Consider the following 17,966-nt stretch of genomic DNA (forward strand, 5'->3'; position numbering starts at 1 on the left):
GGTTAAGTGGGTATGATGACGGGTATAAGACTGTCAGTCCTGTAAGGTGACTGCTGTGATGGTGAGAGGTGTGTGAAAGTAGTCTGTGAGGGGATAGGTAAGCAGGGAGAGGATGAGAGGGGGAAGGGAGTAGGGTATAGGGAATCCTGCAAGGCTCCTGGGGGAGGGGGAATTTGACACCACTACGTGGTCTACCCTCCTCCCTGTATTTCTCCCTTGTTCTCTCTCTTTCTTGCTTTCTCGATTTTTCAGGAGCTGTTTTGCTGTCAGCACTCCAGAGGTTAAAAATCTGTGAGCCAACAGCAGCAGCTCGGCTTTAGCCACTCCCTGAGCCAGCCAAGGTTTTCTTTTTAAAGTCTTTATCTCCTCCTCCTCCTGCCTCACTCTCTTGCTCATTCACTCTGGGCTTTGTGTGAGCGTGCATCGGTGGCACTGTGTTAGCGCATGTCGGGGAGAGAGCAGACCCAGACGAGGGAGAACGAGGGGGAGACCAAAAGCATTCTCTCTGCACACAGACAACCAATAATCATTCTGCCTGCTGTCAAGGAAGACTAGTACCGGATATAAAAAAAAAAAGTAACAAAGGAAATAGACTCGCGAGAGCGAGGAAAAACTGGACTGCCTAAGACGAGGAATATTCTATCACTCACTCACTCACATGTGGGTGTGTATATGTATACAGTCACACACACAGCAGACTTCTATCGGTCAAGCCAGCAAACTCACTCACACTCTCAGACAGTAAAAAAGGGAGGAAGCTGCCTGGATCTTGCCAAAGAGGTGTTTCTGTGTGTGCAAGAGGAGAATGGAGGAGGGCTCGGTGTCTGTGGCCCCAGCATGCAACTCTACGACCACCAACGCGGTGCTGAACAACCACTGCGCCGGTAATCTACTGTTCTGTAACCGTACTACAATAGCCTTCATTGCCCTGCTTTGCTGTAGTATTGCTTTTGTTACTGTTCCCAGACAGAGTAAAAGAATCAAAGCTCGGAGGTTAGTGGAGCGCGAGCTCCATGTGGAGGCTCATTGATGGGGTTTCCCCCCAGCTACGCACTTGAGGTGGTGTTAGCTCCAGAATCTGTCTTCTGCAATACAATAGTGTCTGTGTGGTTTACCAGAAATGGCATGCATGTGGTTCTAACGGAGAATACTTTCTAAGCGTGCGTTGGTCATATCCTGTGGTGGGTCTGTAGTCAAACTATACAAGTAGGAAAATGTGTGTGTTGTGTGTCTGTGTGTGGCCGCTCATTTACTTTTTTATGCATAGACTCGGGCCCACACAATTACCTCTGCACTCGTTTTATTGTCTGTGTGTGAATCGTTATGTTCTTTTTCTCCAAGCCATTCACTGTTCATTCAGAGAGCTCACTCCATCGAGACTGCTGCTGATTGGTCTGAGGAGAGGACTGAGACAGTAAAGCTGTCTTTTTATAGCAGGGAGGATTTGTATCAGTGAGAAGAGTGAGAGAGGCGGATGGATTGAGTGTATTTGTATTTATTAAGGATCCCCATTAGCTGCTACCAAGGCAGCAGTTACACTTCCTGGTTTCCGAACACATTAAGGCACTTATAGCACACACAAAACAAAAGATAAACAGTACATCATATAACATTATTACACCACTACATATCTACAATACAAAATGTAAAACAACGATATTACAATGTGCGTGTGTCTGTACCCGTGTCTCTCTTCACAGTACCCATTGTTCCAAAAGGTGTATTTTTATGTAAAAAAAAAAGAAAAAGATTCTGATTCTACTGCTTGCATCAATTACCTGATGTGGAATAGAGTTCCATGTAGTCATGGCTCTATGTAGTACTGTGTGCCTCCCATACTCTGTACTGGACTTGGGGATTGTGAAAAGACCTGGTGACATGTCTTGTGGGGTATGCTTGGGTGTCCGAGCTGTGTGCCAGTGGTTTAAGCGGACCGTTCGGTAGGGCTGGTCGATAAATCAATATCAATAATTATCGAGGTAATTACTTCCCTCAATAACGATATCAAAACGTTTAGATTCATTTTTGATAATGTCGATATAGAATCATTTGGTACAGCAGTCCATTTCACCTTTGTGACGACAGCAGGAACGTGAGGAGAAGTGACGATATGCACGTGGATAGGTATACGCCCACTAAAAACCACTTAGCACCTCGAGTGATGGAGTCGCCACTATTAACCACGAAGAATGAGTGGTGTAGAAGAAAAGTGGCAGTGATCGCCATGGAGAAGGAGCAGCTTCCAAATAAATTATTGATAAAAAGGGTTAAACCGTTTCAGTAACTTGGAAGTGGTTTGGCTTTTTGAAGTCCGACAAAGAGCAGAGCAACGTTCGGTGCAAATTGTGCCGTAGACAGGTGGCTACAACGTCTGGTAATATGACAACCCTTATTCAACATCTGAAGCAAAGTCACTGTTTGGAACATGCAGGAAGTTTGAGTTTGCGCCACGGTATTGATAAAACGCCCCTCAAGCACCAGCCAATCTAGGGATGTTTTCCCAAAGCAGTCAACACTGACAGCGTTTTATGTCCTACAAGCAAACATCGAAAAGACAAAGACATCACAAATTCTATTATGCATTGCATTGCTAAGGACATGCTACCAATTAGCACAGTCGAAAAGGAAGGTTTCAAGAGGCTTATCGATTTAATTGACCCCAGGTACGTGCTTCCCTGGCTGCAAACATGAAACAATTTTCCTTCAAGTATAATTTTATGTGTAGTTCACATAATAAAAAAAAGTAACTTTTTATTTAACTAGGCAAGTCAGTTAAGAAAGACTGTCATTGTAAATAAGTTGATCGGGGAACAGTGGGTTAACTGCCTTGTTCAGGGGTAGAACGACAGATTTTTACCTTGTCAGCTCGGGGATTCAATCTAGCAACCTTTCGGTTACTGGCCCAACTCTCTAACCACGGTTTGTTCAGGCATTCTTGAGTTTGAAGCAGATATGCACCTTTTTAAACATTATTTGATTAATATCGTGGTAATTATCGTTATTGAATAAAAAAATGTATAGATATCATGATAATTTATTTGCCATATTGCCCAGCCCTACCGTTCGGTGCATTCAGCTTGTCACCACTTCTTACAAAAACAAGTAGTGATGAAGTCAATCCCTCCTCCACTTTGAGCTATGAGAGATTGACATGCATATTGTTAATGTTACATTTAAGGGCCAGCCGTGCTGCCCTGTTCTCAGCCAATTGTCATTTTCCTAAGTCACTCTTTGTGGCACCTGACCACACGACTGAACGGTAGTCCAGGTGCAGCAAAACTAGGGCCTGTAGGACCTGCCTTGTTAAGTCTTGTTTGAAAGGCAGAGTAGGTCTTTATTGTGGACAGACTTCTCCCCATTTTAGCTGCTGTTGTATCAACATGTTTTGACCATGACAATTTACAATCCAGGATTATTCCAAGCAGTTTAGTCACAGTTTAGTCACCTAAACTTGCTCAATTTCAGGGTTTAGTGAATGAATTGTTCCAAATAGTGCTTTTCGTTTTTTATGTTTAGGACTAACTTATTCCTTGCCACCCTTTCTGAAACTAACTGCAGCTCTTTGTTGGACAAAAGGAACACCTATGTGAGAATGCTGTTCATCGACTACAGTTCAGCGTTCAACACTATAGTGCCCATGTAGCTCATCACTAAGCTAAGGAATCTGGGACTAAACACCTCCCTCTGCAACTGGATCCTGGAGTTCCTGACGGGCCGCCCCCAGGTGGTAAGAGTAGGCAACAATACGTCTGCCACGCTGATCCTTAACACGGGGGCCCCTCAGGGGTGTGTACTTAGTCCCCTCCTGTATTCTCTGTTCAAACACGACTCCAACACCATTAAGTTTGCTGATGACGCAACAGTGGTAGGACTGATCACCGACAATGATGAGACGGCCTATAGGGAGGAGGTCAGAGAACTGACAGTGTGGTGCCAGGACAACAACCTCTCCCTCAATGTGAGCAAGACAAAGGAGATGATCGAGGACTACAGTAAAAAGCAGGCTGAACAGACGCCAATTAACAAAGACGGGGCTGTAGTGGAGCGGGTCGAGAGTTTCAAGTTCCTTGGTGTCCACATCACCAACGAACTATCATGGTCCAAACACACCAAAACAGTCATGAAGAGGGCACAACAAAACCTTTTCCTCCTCAGGAGACTGAAAAGATTTGGCATGGGTCCCCAGATCCTCAAAAGGTTCTACAGCTGCACCATTGAGAGCATTCTGAACGGTTGCATCCCCGCCTGGTATGGCAACTGCTCGGCATCTGACCGTAAGGCGCTACAGAGGGTTGTGAGAACGGCCCTGTTCATCACTGGGGCCAAGCTTCCTGCCATCCAGGACCTACAGTGGGGCAAAAAAGTATTTAGTCAGCCACCAATTGTGCAAGTTCTCCCACTTAAAAAGATGAGAGGCCTGTCATTTTCATCATAGGTACACTTCAACTATGAGAGAGAAAAAAATCCAGAAAATCACATTGTAGGATTTTTAATGAATTTATTTGCAAATTATGGTGGAAAATAATTATTTGGTCACGGCTATTAAAAACGTCAGGCCAAGGTAAGCCTACACAATTCACCCAATTTTTTTTTTTTCATTTGGGTTTTTGTAAATGTAAAAAATTAATGGCGGTGTGGAGTATAACTCAGGCTAGTAAAGCGCATTTCGTCAACAACACACTCCGTGGCGAACTGGGCGTGGCACTGGGCATGGCATGAGGTGGAGAGAGACACAGAAGAGATAAATAAAAATGTAATGGCTCAGGCTGTAGATGGAGCGAGATAGAGTCAGGTAGAGAGAAGGAGGGGAGTGTCATAGATCATAGCGGTGTGTCCATAAGTTCATGGTCTCAGTAGGCCTGCAGGGCTGGGGTGGGTGGTTCTGGGAGCCGGTTAAGGTGTTACTAATTCCTGGCTTTGTGCTTGAACGAACATGGCCATAGCCACGCAGTACTGCACCAGTCCATGCACTGCTGGTCAATGAGTAACTAGTATGTTTGTGTGTGTAATATGTAACAATGTTCAACAGTTTATATTTAAGCAATAATGCTCGAGGAGGTGTATATGGCCAATATACTAAGGCTAAGGGCTGTTCTTACGCACGACGCAACGCAGAGTGCCTGGATACAGCCCTTAGCCGTGGTATATTGGCCATATACTACAAACCCCTTGAGGTACGTTATTGCTATTATAAACTCGAACCACCCATTTTATAACAGTTGATATGAGTAATTTCTATACTGTGTGTGTGTGTGTGTGTGTAGTGAGGAGGCACTCTTAGGGCTGTGGGAGAGGTTAGTAGGCCAGTTGGTATTCTGTCTTCTTATTACAACACTTAATTTGGCAAATGCTGTCCCTCCCTTTTATTTTTCCCTCCCTCACTTCTCACCGACGTTCAAGGTACTCACCGTACCCCCGGTTCCCCGTGCCGCCTTTCTTCAAAGTACACACCCTCCTCAAATGAAAGAAAAACATAAATCAAAATGGTGTTGAGTGAGAGGCAGGAGCATGAATGAGAAAACAAAGTCAACGATTACAGATCTAATCTTTATTTCTATCTTTTCCGCTCTCACTATATCATACACACAGATTTACACATGCATAATTATAGGCAGACACACTACCATTCAAAACTTTGGGATCACTTAGAAATGCCCTTGTTTTTGAAAGAAAAGCACATTTTTTTTGTATGTTAAAATAACATCAAATTGATCAGAAATACAGTGGAACCATTGTTAATGTTCTAAATGACTATTGTAGCTGGAAACGGGTTAAATTTAAAAAATATTTTTATATCTACATAGCTCCATTATCAGCAACCATCACTCGTGTTCCAATGGCAAGTTGTGTTGGCTAATCCAAGTTCATCATTTTAAAAGGCTAATTGATCATTAGAAAACCCTTTTGCAATTATGTTAGCACAGCTGAAAACTGTTGTGCTGATTTAAAGAAGCAATAAAACTAGCCTTCTTTAGGCTGAGCTGAGTATCTGGAGCATCAGCATTTGTGGGTTCGATTACAGGCGCAAAATGGCCAGAAACAAATAACTTTCTTCTGAAGCTCATCAGTCTATTCTTGTTCTGAGAAATGAAGGCTATTCCATGTGAGAAATTACCAAGAAACTGAAGATCTCATACAACGCTGTGTACTACTCCCTTCACAGAACAGCGCAAACTGGCCCTAACCAGAATAGAAAGAGTGGGACGCCCCGGTGCACAACTGATCAAGAGGACAAGTAGATTAGAATGTCAAGTTTGAGAAACAGACGCCTCACAAGTCCTCATCTGGCAGCTTCATTAAATAGTACCCGCAAAACACCAGTCTCAATGTCAACAGTGAAGAGGCGACGCAGGGATGCTGGCCTTCTAGGCAGAGTTCCTCTGTCCAGTGTCTGTGTTCTTTTGCCCATCTTAATCTTTTCTTTTTTATTGGCCTGTCTGAGATATGGCTTTTTCTTTCCAACTCTGCATAGAAGGCCAGCATCCCGGAGTTGCCTTTTCGCTGTTGATGTTGAGACTGGTGTTTTGCGGGTACTATTTAATGAAGCTGCCAGTTGAGGTCTTGAGGTGTCGAATCAAATTTTATTAGTCACATGCGCCGAAATCGACAGGTGGAGAAATGCTTACTTACGGGCCCCTAACCAATAATGCAGTTTAAAATACAGATAAGAATAAGAAATAAAAGTGACAAGTAATTTAAAGAGCTGTAATAAAATAACAATAGTGAGACTATATACAGGGGGGTACCGGTACAGAGTCAATGTGCGGGGGCACCGGTTAGTTGGGGTAATTTGTACATGTAGGTGGAGTTATTAAAGTGACTATGCTGACTGTCAGCAGCATGACGCAACAGAAATGGGCAGGGGGGGAGGGTAAAAAAATAAAAATAATTCTCCACTCCTCAATTGTCCAGTGTTTGGGATCATGTGCCCACTCAAGCCGCTTCTTGTTTTTAGCTGATCGGAGTGGAACCCGATGTGGTCATCTGCAATAGCCCATCCGTGACCAGGACAATGTGACGCACTGTCTGTAGGAGCAAACCATTTTCATGAACCGGGTGGTGTACCTAATAAACTGGCCACTGAGTGTATGTCAATGGATTCCCTCCAAGCAGCAGAAGTATGAGAGAGCATGTGGCGAGGTTTAAAGAAGGAAAGGACAGATTCCAATAAAGAGAGGGATGGAGAGTGATGGTGCGAGAGAGTAAGATGATGAGTGACCTTGTCAATGCATGGCTGTACTCCCACGTCATTATGAAAGCTAAAAACTCAGACTGAAGTGTGTGTGTGTGTGTGTGTGTGTGTGTGTGTGTGTGTGTGTGTGTGCGCGTAGCTTGTCTGCGTTTGTGCATACGTATTTTTTTTTTTAGCTTACTGTAATACTATCTATTGCCTGAGGCTGGGATCATGAATCAGCACATAGGTGCACACTGCTTTCCCACGTTCTCCTACTGCCCCTCCTTAATCTCCTTAATCTCTCCCTCTGTGTGAGGATGCGTGTGTGTGTATTTTAACACGTTGAGCAGTGTGGTTTCTCTAACCCAGTCCCAATGCAGACTATGTCCCAGCGTGTCCAATGAGATGACCTGAAGGCATGGTTAAAACATACTGAGTCCCGAGTGATCTCTGACACTATCTAGCATACTGTGTGTGTGTGTGTGTGTCTCTATACATGGAGATATACCTCAGGGGACAGAAGCACAACGAATGACATGTGAATATGTAAATCCAGCATGGCTGTCCCTCCTTCATTAAAACCTACAGTATGTGAAGGAGTGGGATGAAGAGATGGAAGGAGGGGGAGGAGAGAGTCCTCCAGTAGCAAATGTCTGTCAAACACTGATGGGACAGTAACCTGGGCTGGGTGAGAGCAGAGGCCATGACTGCAAAAGTATTCCATACAAAACCAGGACAATAGAAGTTGATTTTGGGAATTTCACGAAAATGTAATCCATTTAAATGTTCCTTTGGAAGAAAGATTTGTTGACATATATGACATTTTGTATCTAAAAGCATAATTGAGAAATAATTGCTCAAAGTTGGCATATTTCTCACATTTTGGGCTTACCCAGGCCTCCTTTAAGGCGACATAATATTTCATCTGTAGGTGCTACAAAGCAACAATTGGTGTCATATTACGCGCTACCATTTGCTCTATAATATGAGTAGTATTTTTATTTCAAGAACAATATTTATGAATATAAAAAATATATAAACGTCAAAAGTATCATGAATTTTTATCGGATATCTGGATGTTCTTAATACATGCGTTTCTATTTTAAATGTACGTTTTTAACCTGAGCACTGCTGCGCGAGGGAGAGAGGCCAGTGTGAGATGGGACCGTGAGAGACGCAGTAACGTTAGCCAAGGCAACTCGGCTACAGCCAAGACCTAGCTAACTTGTAGCAGCCACAATGTTATTTATCATCCCATATAACAGGGTCCGTCTTGATTGGAGTAGCCAAGCTAGCTGTAGCTAAGCTAAACAGCTACATGCTGCGCCCTCTACCAAACCCCATTCAGAGAAAAACAGCCTACCTGTTGGATGCTATTTGGAGCATACTCATTTCGCAAGTTTTTGAAATCTCACTCCACTTGCTACACATTGAACCTCTTTGCTGCTTTGATTGGCCAACATAAACAACAAGCTACACATGTGAAGGGTACTGGAAGGCTAACAGATTTTTTTGTTCTAAATAAAAACTCTACTGAACAAAAATATAAATGTAACGTGCAACAATTTCAATGATTTTACTGGGTTACAGTAAATCAGTCAATTGAAATACATTCATTAGGCCCCAATCTATGGATTTCACATGACTGAGCAGGGGAGCAGCAATGGGTGGGCAGGGGAGGAATTAGGCCCACCCACTGGGGAGCCAGGCCCATCCTCTGGGGAGCCAGGCCCAGCCAATCAGATATATTTTTTTCATCTCTAAAGGGCTTTATTACAGACCAAAATACTCCTCAGTTTCATCAGCTGTCCGTGTGGCTGGTCTCAGACAATTCCGCAGGTGAAGAAGCCGGACGTGGAGGTCTTGGGCTGGCATGGTTACACGTGGTCTGTGGTTGTGATGCCGGTTGGACGTACTGCCAAATTCTCTAAAACGACGTTGGAGGCAGCTTATGCTAGAGAAATGAACATTAAATTCTCTGGCAACATCTCTGGTGGACATTCCTGCAGTCAGCATGCCAGTTGCCTGCTCCCTCAATTTGAGACATCTGTGGTGTTGTGTGACACAACTTCACATTTAAGAGTGTCCTTTTATTTTCCCCAGCACAAGGTTCACCTGTGTAATGATCATGCTGTTTAATCAGCTTCTTGATTTGCCACACCTGTCAGGTGGATGGATACTCTTGGCAAAAAAAATCTCACTAACAGGGATTTAAACAAATTTGTGCTCAAAATAAGCTTTTTGTGCATACTTTACATTTTTGATCTTTTATTTTAGCTAATGAAACATGGGACCAACACTTTACATGTTGCATTTCATATTTTTGTTCAGTATAGATCAGTGGTTCCCAAACTGTGGGATGGTTTTCAACTGACTCTTGAAAGTTGTCATAGTAGATTGTAGGCTTGGGCGGTATGCCGGGGTATTTGGTAATGGCCATGGAAAAGTTTTTAATACTGTTGAAACTATTTATTTTGACGTTTAAAAATATTTTTAGCTATTAAGGAAATACCTGCAGTCAACACTTTTTTTTTTTTTTTTACATTTTGCTTTTTAGTGTATAAAATTTAAAAAAATCTCTGATCTGTAAAGATATGTAGTTAAAGTGTTGTTGTAACTGTGGTGTTATTAACAAGATGGCAGTGATGGACAGCAGAGTCTCAGTAAGTATATATATATATTTGATGCGTGTGGTGAGTTTGTGTGTGTGGGGGGGAGGGGGGGGGGGGGCGTTGTTCCCTGTCCATGTTTGTGTGTTGTGTGCCACCAGCTCAGTGCTGTAATACATGCTATTGTTTCACATCAAAGTCAGTATCAAAGGAAGGCTAGAGAATAGAGTCTTCAGTGAGTTTACACTGTAGCCTACACTCCCACGGAATTTCACACCCTCTTGCTGCTTGATTCAGCCCTGTATCACATCTAAGCAGGGATTCAGTTACTTTGGATAGACGAATTATGTCCAATAATGAGGTCAAAGCCTTTCACCCTGCAAGGAGAGGGGGCACATGTTTTAACAGTCCAGGACAATATAGACTGATGGAGAGCAAGAAAGAAAAGACTGCTCCTCCGTGCCCAGGATTCACCCACTGAGCTCTTATCACAGCTGTGTGGATGAGCGTGCGTCTGTGGGCGCGTGTGTGTCTGTGGCCTCCCTATCAGACAAGATGAGTAGTCTCAGCACCGTAGCTCTCTCAGACCCTCTCAGCTCTCCTCTCACTGAGTAAGCATTTTTACTGTTAGTCTACACCTGTTGTTATATGAAGCATGTGACTACTAACGATTTGATTTGATTGGTTTCGGATTGAGGTCTACACCTGTTGTTTTATGAAGCATGTGACTACTAACGATTTGATTTGATTGGTCTCTGTTTCGGATTGAGTGCCTCGGCTCTCTGCTGGTCTCTCTGTGTCTGTGATAGCTTTGTACTAAGGCTTAAGCTATTTTCCCTGGCCTTGTCTTAGTCTGTTTGATGGCTATGTGTTTGATTTACATTCCATGTAAGAGTAGATTAGTGTATGGCTGTGTATTCTCTTGAGAGCCAGGTCTGCCTAAGGCAGCCTTTCTCAATAGCAAGGCTATGCTCACTGAGTCTGTATATAGTCAAAGCTTTCCTTAAGTTTGGGTCAGTCAGTTTTCAGGTATTCTGCCACTGTGTACTCTCTGTTTAGGGCCAAGTAGAATTCTAGTTCTGTTAATTCTTTCCAATGTGTCAAGTAATTATCTTTTTTTTTCTCACGATTTGGTTGGATTTAATTGTGTTGCTGTCCTGGAGCTCTGCGGAGTCTGTGTTTGTGAACAGAGCCCCAGGACCAGCTTGTTTAGGGGACTCTTCTCCAGGTTAATCTCTCTGTAGGTGATGGTTTTGTTATGGAAGGGTTAGGAATCGCTTCCTTTTAGGTGGTTGTAGAATTTAACTGCTCTTTTCTTGATTTGGATAATTAGCGGGTATCGACCTAATTCTGCTCTGCATACATTATTTGGTGTTTTATGTTGTATACAAAGCATATTTTAGCGGAATTCTGCATGTAGAGTCTCTATTTGGTGTTTGTCCCATTTTGTGATTTCTTGGTTGGTGAGCGAACCCCAGACCTCACAACCATAAAGGGCAATGGGTTCTATAACTCACTTTTTTTTCAGAATCACGTTTATTCGCAAAGTACATTGACACAGTTTACATACATTAAATACAATATAGAAAATAGCTAAATGAGCAAATGTACAGTATAAATACACTCTTACTCACTCGATCACTCTCTTTCTTTCTCTCTCTCTCCCTGCCACTGTGGTCTGCTGCTGCCCAGCCATCTAGGGCACGGTAACTGCCCACTACCTCTGCTCACTCGGTCTGCGCGCATTCGTGTGTATGTACGTGCATGCGTGTGCAGGCGTGTATGCCATATTACTAGCATGCTGTGCACATTCTTAAATCCTTTTTTAAAATGACCTTTATTGGCCAGAAACTGCTCTTTGCGCTTATATTAAAGGTTAGCTTGATCTGTTACCATCACAAACATTGTGAAAATGTTTTGGCCCTTGGATGAGCTTTTATTGTTTACCATCGTTGAATCCACTTTTTGAGTTCGGGGTTAAGTTTTCTCATTGTTTAACTTGTTAATACTTTGCTCTAGACTTTTATGACTGTAGATGTTTTCACTAGCACTTTTAAAGTGTGACTGTGTCTGCACATTATTTATTTTTTTGTGTCGGTGAGTGAGTTCAAATTCCTTCTGAGTAGAGAGGAGGGTTCATCAGCACCCCTTTAACAGGCTAGCCTTAGAGATGAGGCCCTCTCACTGTCTTCACTGCAAATTACCCCAATTCCGTCCAGCAATCAGGACCTAAACCACAGCTCGGCTTGGCAGCAGCCCTGAGCCTGAAACCCACTTCTCACAAATACTGAGCAGCTGAACTTTCCCTGTATTTATATTGTAGAGGCATGGAATACCTTCATACCATGCCTGTGCCATCCTGTGATATACGGTATTACCGGCAGTGCACACAAGGGATACCTTTTGTTGTTGTTGTTGTTCAAACATAAACTGTCAGAATGCTAACAAATGCTACGAAGACAGAAAACCCAGCTCATACAGTTATGCAAGTATCTCAAAACACAGTTTGCAGCGTGCACAAAACAAATATTAGACCGCAGGGATCTTAATTCAGGAAGGAATTGTCTCTACTGCTGTTAACAAGCTTGATCTAGCACTTAAGCTAATATTAGCCCTCAGATTACAATGAAGAGCAAGACGTGCTGGTCTGTTCTGGGCCAGCTGCAGCTTAACTAGGTCTTTCTTTCTTTGCAGTACTTGACGATATGACTGGACAATAATCAAGATAAGGTTAAAACTAGAGCCTGCAGGAATTGTTTTTTAGATTGTGGTGTCAAAAAAGTAAAGCATCTCTTTACTACAGACAAACTTCTCCCCATTTTTTACAACCATTGGATCTTTGTTTTGACCATGACAGTTTACAATCTAAAGTTACACCAAGTAATTTAGTCTCCTCAAATTGCTCAACAGCCACACCATTCATTACCTCATTCAGCTGAGATCTAGAACATAGGGAAAGATTTGTACCAAACACAATGCTCTTAGTTTTAGAGATATTCATGACCAGTTTACTACTGGCCACCCATTCCAAAACTGACTGCAACTGTTAAGGGTTTCAGTGACTTCATTAGCTGTGGTTGCTGACGTTTAAATGGTTGAATCATCAGCATATATGGACACACATGCCCTTGGCAGGTCCTTTGTAAAAATAGAAAAGCGAAGCGGGCCTAGAGTGCTGCCCTGCGGTACACCACACTTTACATGTTTGACATTAGAGAAGCTTCCATTAAAGAAAAGTTATTTTAGAGAGGGCTCTGATTCCATGATATGGCAGTGGTTGAAAAGCCATAAAACGTAAGTTTTCTCAACAACAGGTTATGGTCAATAATATCAAAGGCTGCACTGAAATCTAACAGTACTTCTCCCAATCATCGTATTATCAATTTCTTAGTCATTTGTGTCAGTACAGTACATGTTGAGTGCCCTTCTCTATAAGCATGCTGGAAGTCTGTTGTTAATTTGTTTACAAAGAAATAGGATTGTATTTAGTCAAACACCATTTTTTACAAATGTTTGCTAAGAGCTGGCAGCAAGCTGATACGGCTGCTGTTAGAACCACTAAAGGCCACTTTACCACTCTTGGGTAGCGGAATGCCTGGCTTCCCTGCACAAACACTTTTATTTCGGCTCAGATTAAAGATATGATGGATAGGAGTGGCTATAGAGTCAGTTATCATCCTCAGCAGCTTTCAAGCCCTCATGCCTGTGTTTTCCACTCTTTTTCTCCCATATTTTTTCACAGTGGGGCCTTAGGGAATTCACCAGGTGCGACAAGTACGCCTTTACAGATGAGCAGAAATCCAACTCTGGAACTATGATATGCCCGTCGATTATTTTTATGTTCAATAATATATTGAACAATTTTGCAAATCAAATGTTTTTTATATTTTCAATATTCATAAACTACTCATTACAGAGCAAGCGCTAACTTCATATGACACAATTGTTTGCATTGTAGCACCTACAGATGAAACATTATGGAGTCTTTTCATGCATGAGTTCCAAATATCTCGGTCGCCCCAGAGTGATTGATGATAAAATATATAATAATTATGCACTCACGGTTTCAAAATGTGATTGTTATGCAGCAGGACAGTTAACCCACGCTGCCCTCAAACCAAGCCAGATCAAGTATGCGAACATTTGCGCATCTCCAGTCAGAAAATAACTTAAACTTTTTCCCCCTGGCACATTTTCTGGCTGGCACACACATTGCCTTCATTGTTGTTTTCCTTAGAAACATACACCATGTCCAAAGTTATTATTACTATCAAAGTAAGTGCCTTATTACGTTATCTTTAAAGTATGGAGCAGAAGTATTTAATGTTTTATTCTCATGTTTTCAAGTACTGGTGACAAATAAATCTTTCTGATTCTTGCATATATTGTAATGGACACGTATGATGTGTGTAAAATAGTTTTTGGATGGTTGTACTGATTATGATGAGCTAATGCTAAGTTAAATGCCAGATATGTGTGGCTCCATGTTTGTTGACATACAATGCATTCTGGTTGTCACGTAAATGTCTGTCAGACCAAAGATGTTATATCAAAACGAGGTGAAGGGATATAAGTCAGTTCACTCGACTGACTTAGATTGAACTATCGTTACTCAGGGTTGCCAGCTCAGACCCCCTTTCCAGTGGTTTTGTTTTTATTTAGCTTATAAACTTCTGTGTTTGCCCCCCCATGTATTGATAAATCCCTCATCATAGTAATATTTCCTGTATATACCCCAATGATATCGTCCCCCTTTTCTACCCCCCCCATAGACTTGAAATCCCCCACAAATTAAATTAACTCCTCCCACAATCCCCCCCTAAAATGGGGTCACCTGAATCTGGCAACCCTGTTTAGCTTTCACGCTATGGCTAGAGTAGGCAGTAGGCTTGTATTTGGGGTCATGATCTGTGAGGTGATAACATTTCATTTGCTTTGTGATTTGTCAAAAAGTGTAAATGACTTGTCAAGCCATGTGCTCCTGTTCTTGTATACACTGTAACACGTACATTGAAGATTGCTGAAAAGTAGCCAAACTAAGTTCATATTTTTCGGGCAATGTGTGCAGCCATATTTGACTTTGACTGTTTGACTGTTTATTTTTGTTTTATAGTGAATGAAATGCTGTGATGAGGGAGGTTTTGCTTGTCAAACATAAACAAACATTTTTAAAAAATGTAGCTGCTGTTAGCTTAGCTGAACAACATTACATTTCTCCCTTGCCCTCACCAGAGAAGTGGTACATTTTGAAGTCTAGCTGTTGGGTCGCTAACTTCATTTTTTTTGTCAGCGCAATCTGTTTGTTGCATCACACGTTCTGTTGCTACCGTTCCAATCACATATTTGCGATGGTACGCCGCAGGGGGCCATTCAACAATGATCACAAATATGTGATTGTACACGTTAAAGGAGGCCTGGGTAAGGCCAAACTGTTTGTGTGGGTCTCTTTTGGTGGGTGGATGTCTAAACGTGTGTTGTCTACCGTATCTAACCCCCGTCTCCTCTCTGTAGATGACAGTATCTCAGCGGCGAGTGCGTCTGATGTGCAGGACCGTCTGTCGTCTTTGGAGCTGCGTGTCCAGCAGCAAGAGGATGAGATCACCGTGATGAAGGCGGCGCTGGCCGACGTGCTGCGACGCCTGGCGCTCTCCGAGGACACGGCCACCACCGCCAAGAAACAGACTAGCACCAAAGGTAGTCAGTCACCCCTGAACTGTCTCTGTCGTCACTGTCACCATCTGAGGCACTCTCATGATTATATGAAATGATGATTATACCTGCAATCTGCAGGTCTTTGTAAACCCTCAGAAATCTCCATGGGTAGTTTCTCAATACCTGCAAAGGACAGTTTTATAAGCACCTTCTCCCCACCATAAGCTGGTCATGCACTGTCAAATCCATCTGCACTAGCTTCTGTTCCATTTACCATAACTTCCTTCCAGCAATGGACATTCCATTCATCTCCACTTTCCCAGTGGCTCGTTCAGCCCCTCTCCTCTCCCTTGCATTTCTTCACCAGGTCGTAGTTGTGGAAGAGAGTGTTGTCCTGTATTCCTCCACTTGTTTACGTTAAGGAAGTTCAGGATGGAGCCACTCCAACCTTGACCCCTGGCTTTTATTAGCCTCTCACACCTACACACAGCAACACATGATTACACATCCCATATAATCACAATCTAACACTATATTCTCAATGACAAATGTACTCTGCTCCATTTCCTCTCACACGATAACCCAACCTCTGGTTGACACATGAACACCGTGCCATAGCCATTCCTCTCTCTATGCTCAGTGATAAAGTGGAGGCTGATCTACCCAGCCAGCAGTAGGACAGAGAGGAGGGGAAGGGAATTCCCAGCTCTCAGAGGGAAAGAGAGCGAGAAAGAAGGTGACTGAGCTCCATTTTAGAGACAGAAAGGGAGAGAAGGAAATTGCATTGAGAGAGGCTGAGACCGAGAGAGCAACACAGACAGAGAATGTGTGTCGTGCCCATGGTCATTGGGGAGTATCTAGGTTCTGTAATCGGGCTTCAGTAATAACCACCACTCACTCACCTATAGCCTGGCTAACTAACTTCAGTCCTGTCTATCTGCACACAATAAGACCCTCTATCTTGTGTGTGTGTGTGTGATCAGGGGGGGCCTAATTGTGGAAAGTGGAACATTATCTGTGTGTATGGCGACTCTGCAGCCTTTTCCTGATATTTTACTTTCTCCAATGGAACCAATTACTGAATATGATCATGTGGATGTGTCTCTCTGGGTAGTGTCTTGGCTGGGAAACCATGCATGGGTCCTAGATAAAGAGTGATCCTGGCCCCGTTAGAATACTTTATTTATTTATTTTTGAAATGCGTCCTTCCTTCATTTCCTGAGGTAACCACTGATCCAACATGTATAGAGTGAGAGCAAAGTTTCCATCTCAATGCTTTCACTTTTCCAGTCATGTCAGATTACAGTTCCTCCAAGGAAATAAGGCTGCACTTGAAAAGTATTGGAACAGGACCCTTACTGCATATGAACGGCAGGATAGGAGTTACTGTATTGTGTGACTGCACTCGCCCAGTGTCACCCTTGCTTAGCTCTTTCGTGCCACGTCCCACTACACCCCTATCCCCTCCGTCCATCATCTGTCACTCCTCCCTCCAGCCCCCTCTGATCCCTTGTTCCGGTCACCTTTTTTAAAATCTCATTATGACGTCACTCTCTTACGTAATACCGTCCATCGCCATAACGGCGACCCCTGGCAACCCCTTGCTGTGTGTGCTTGCGCGTACTACTCTAGTGAGTTAATCAGCACTCCTGGCACATTGACATTGACTGATGTTATGGAGTTGATGTGTTATGGCATTGGCAGTTTGGCACATACAGTGGAAGAGCTTTCTGTGCTTTAACTCTGTTGTGCTGCTCTTTTGGTGCGTGGGCAGTAATCTGGGACTGAAGCAGACAGGAAGCAAAGGAAATCACATGGTTCAGTTTAGTTTCTCTGCAGACACCCATGCTCTGACTTCAAAGCCAACTCTTCAGAGTATGCAAACCTCCACTGCCACACACACACACACACACACACACACACACACACACACACACACACAGAGAGCACGAAGGCACAGAGAGCACGAAGGCACACGGACCCTTCCTGCTCTTGTTAACTTATTAAGACCCAGAAATATCTTCCTCTCTCGTTCAGTCTTTCTTTCCCCTCTATCACTTGCATTATTGGCCAGCACTGTATCCCTTTCTCTCATTCTCATTTTTGTAAACTTTTCTCATTTTCCAGCCCCCTATCTTTCTTTCCAGCCCTCATTCTTTCCCTCCTTTCCCCCAAATCTTTCTCTTTTCCAAATAATGTATTATCATGAATGATGAAGCCAAGGCATATGAAGGCATACGAATTGTGACACTATGAACACTGCAGACACACACACACACACACTCTGGCTTGGGGCTATCCTCCAGTTCTACAGACCTATGCATGCATCTAGGCATGTGTGCACACACACGCGCACACACACAAACCTGTCAATCACATGGCTTCGATGGGAGAGAAACAGGTTTATGAGATCAGGAAGCCAGGTTGATGGATGAAGACCCTCCCTCTCGCAAGGCATCAGTCATTATTGATATGCAGTGCCGTCAGAATGTATTCATACCCCTTGCCTTATTCCACGTTTTTGTCGTGTT

At 43.1% G+C, this 17,966-nt stretch overlaps 1 protein-coding gene across 1 annotated transcript in view; it reads left to right on the forward strand.

Moving 5' to 3' along the window:
* Positions 1-389: 389 nt before the first annotated feature.
* The window catches only part of LOC115113322 (echinoderm microtubule-associated protein-like 4), a 54,576-nt gene continuing 36,999 nt past the window's right edge, over positions 390-17,966 (forward strand). Inside the window, 2 exon segments of the mRNA XM_029640844.2 lie at positions 390-884; positions 15,295-15,477. Of these exon segments, the coding sequence (XP_029496704.2) occupies positions 806-884; positions 15,295-15,477 (262 nt within the window). The 5' untranslated portion in view covers positions 390-805.

This window comes from Oncorhynchus nerka, linkage group LG28 (genome assembly GCF_034236695.1).
Source record: "Oncorhynchus nerka isolate Pitt River linkage group LG28, Oner_Uvic_2.0, whole genome shotgun sequence".
NCBI classification, from domain to species: Eukaryota; Metazoa; Chordata; class Actinopteri; order Salmoniformes; family Salmonidae; genus Oncorhynchus; species Oncorhynchus nerka.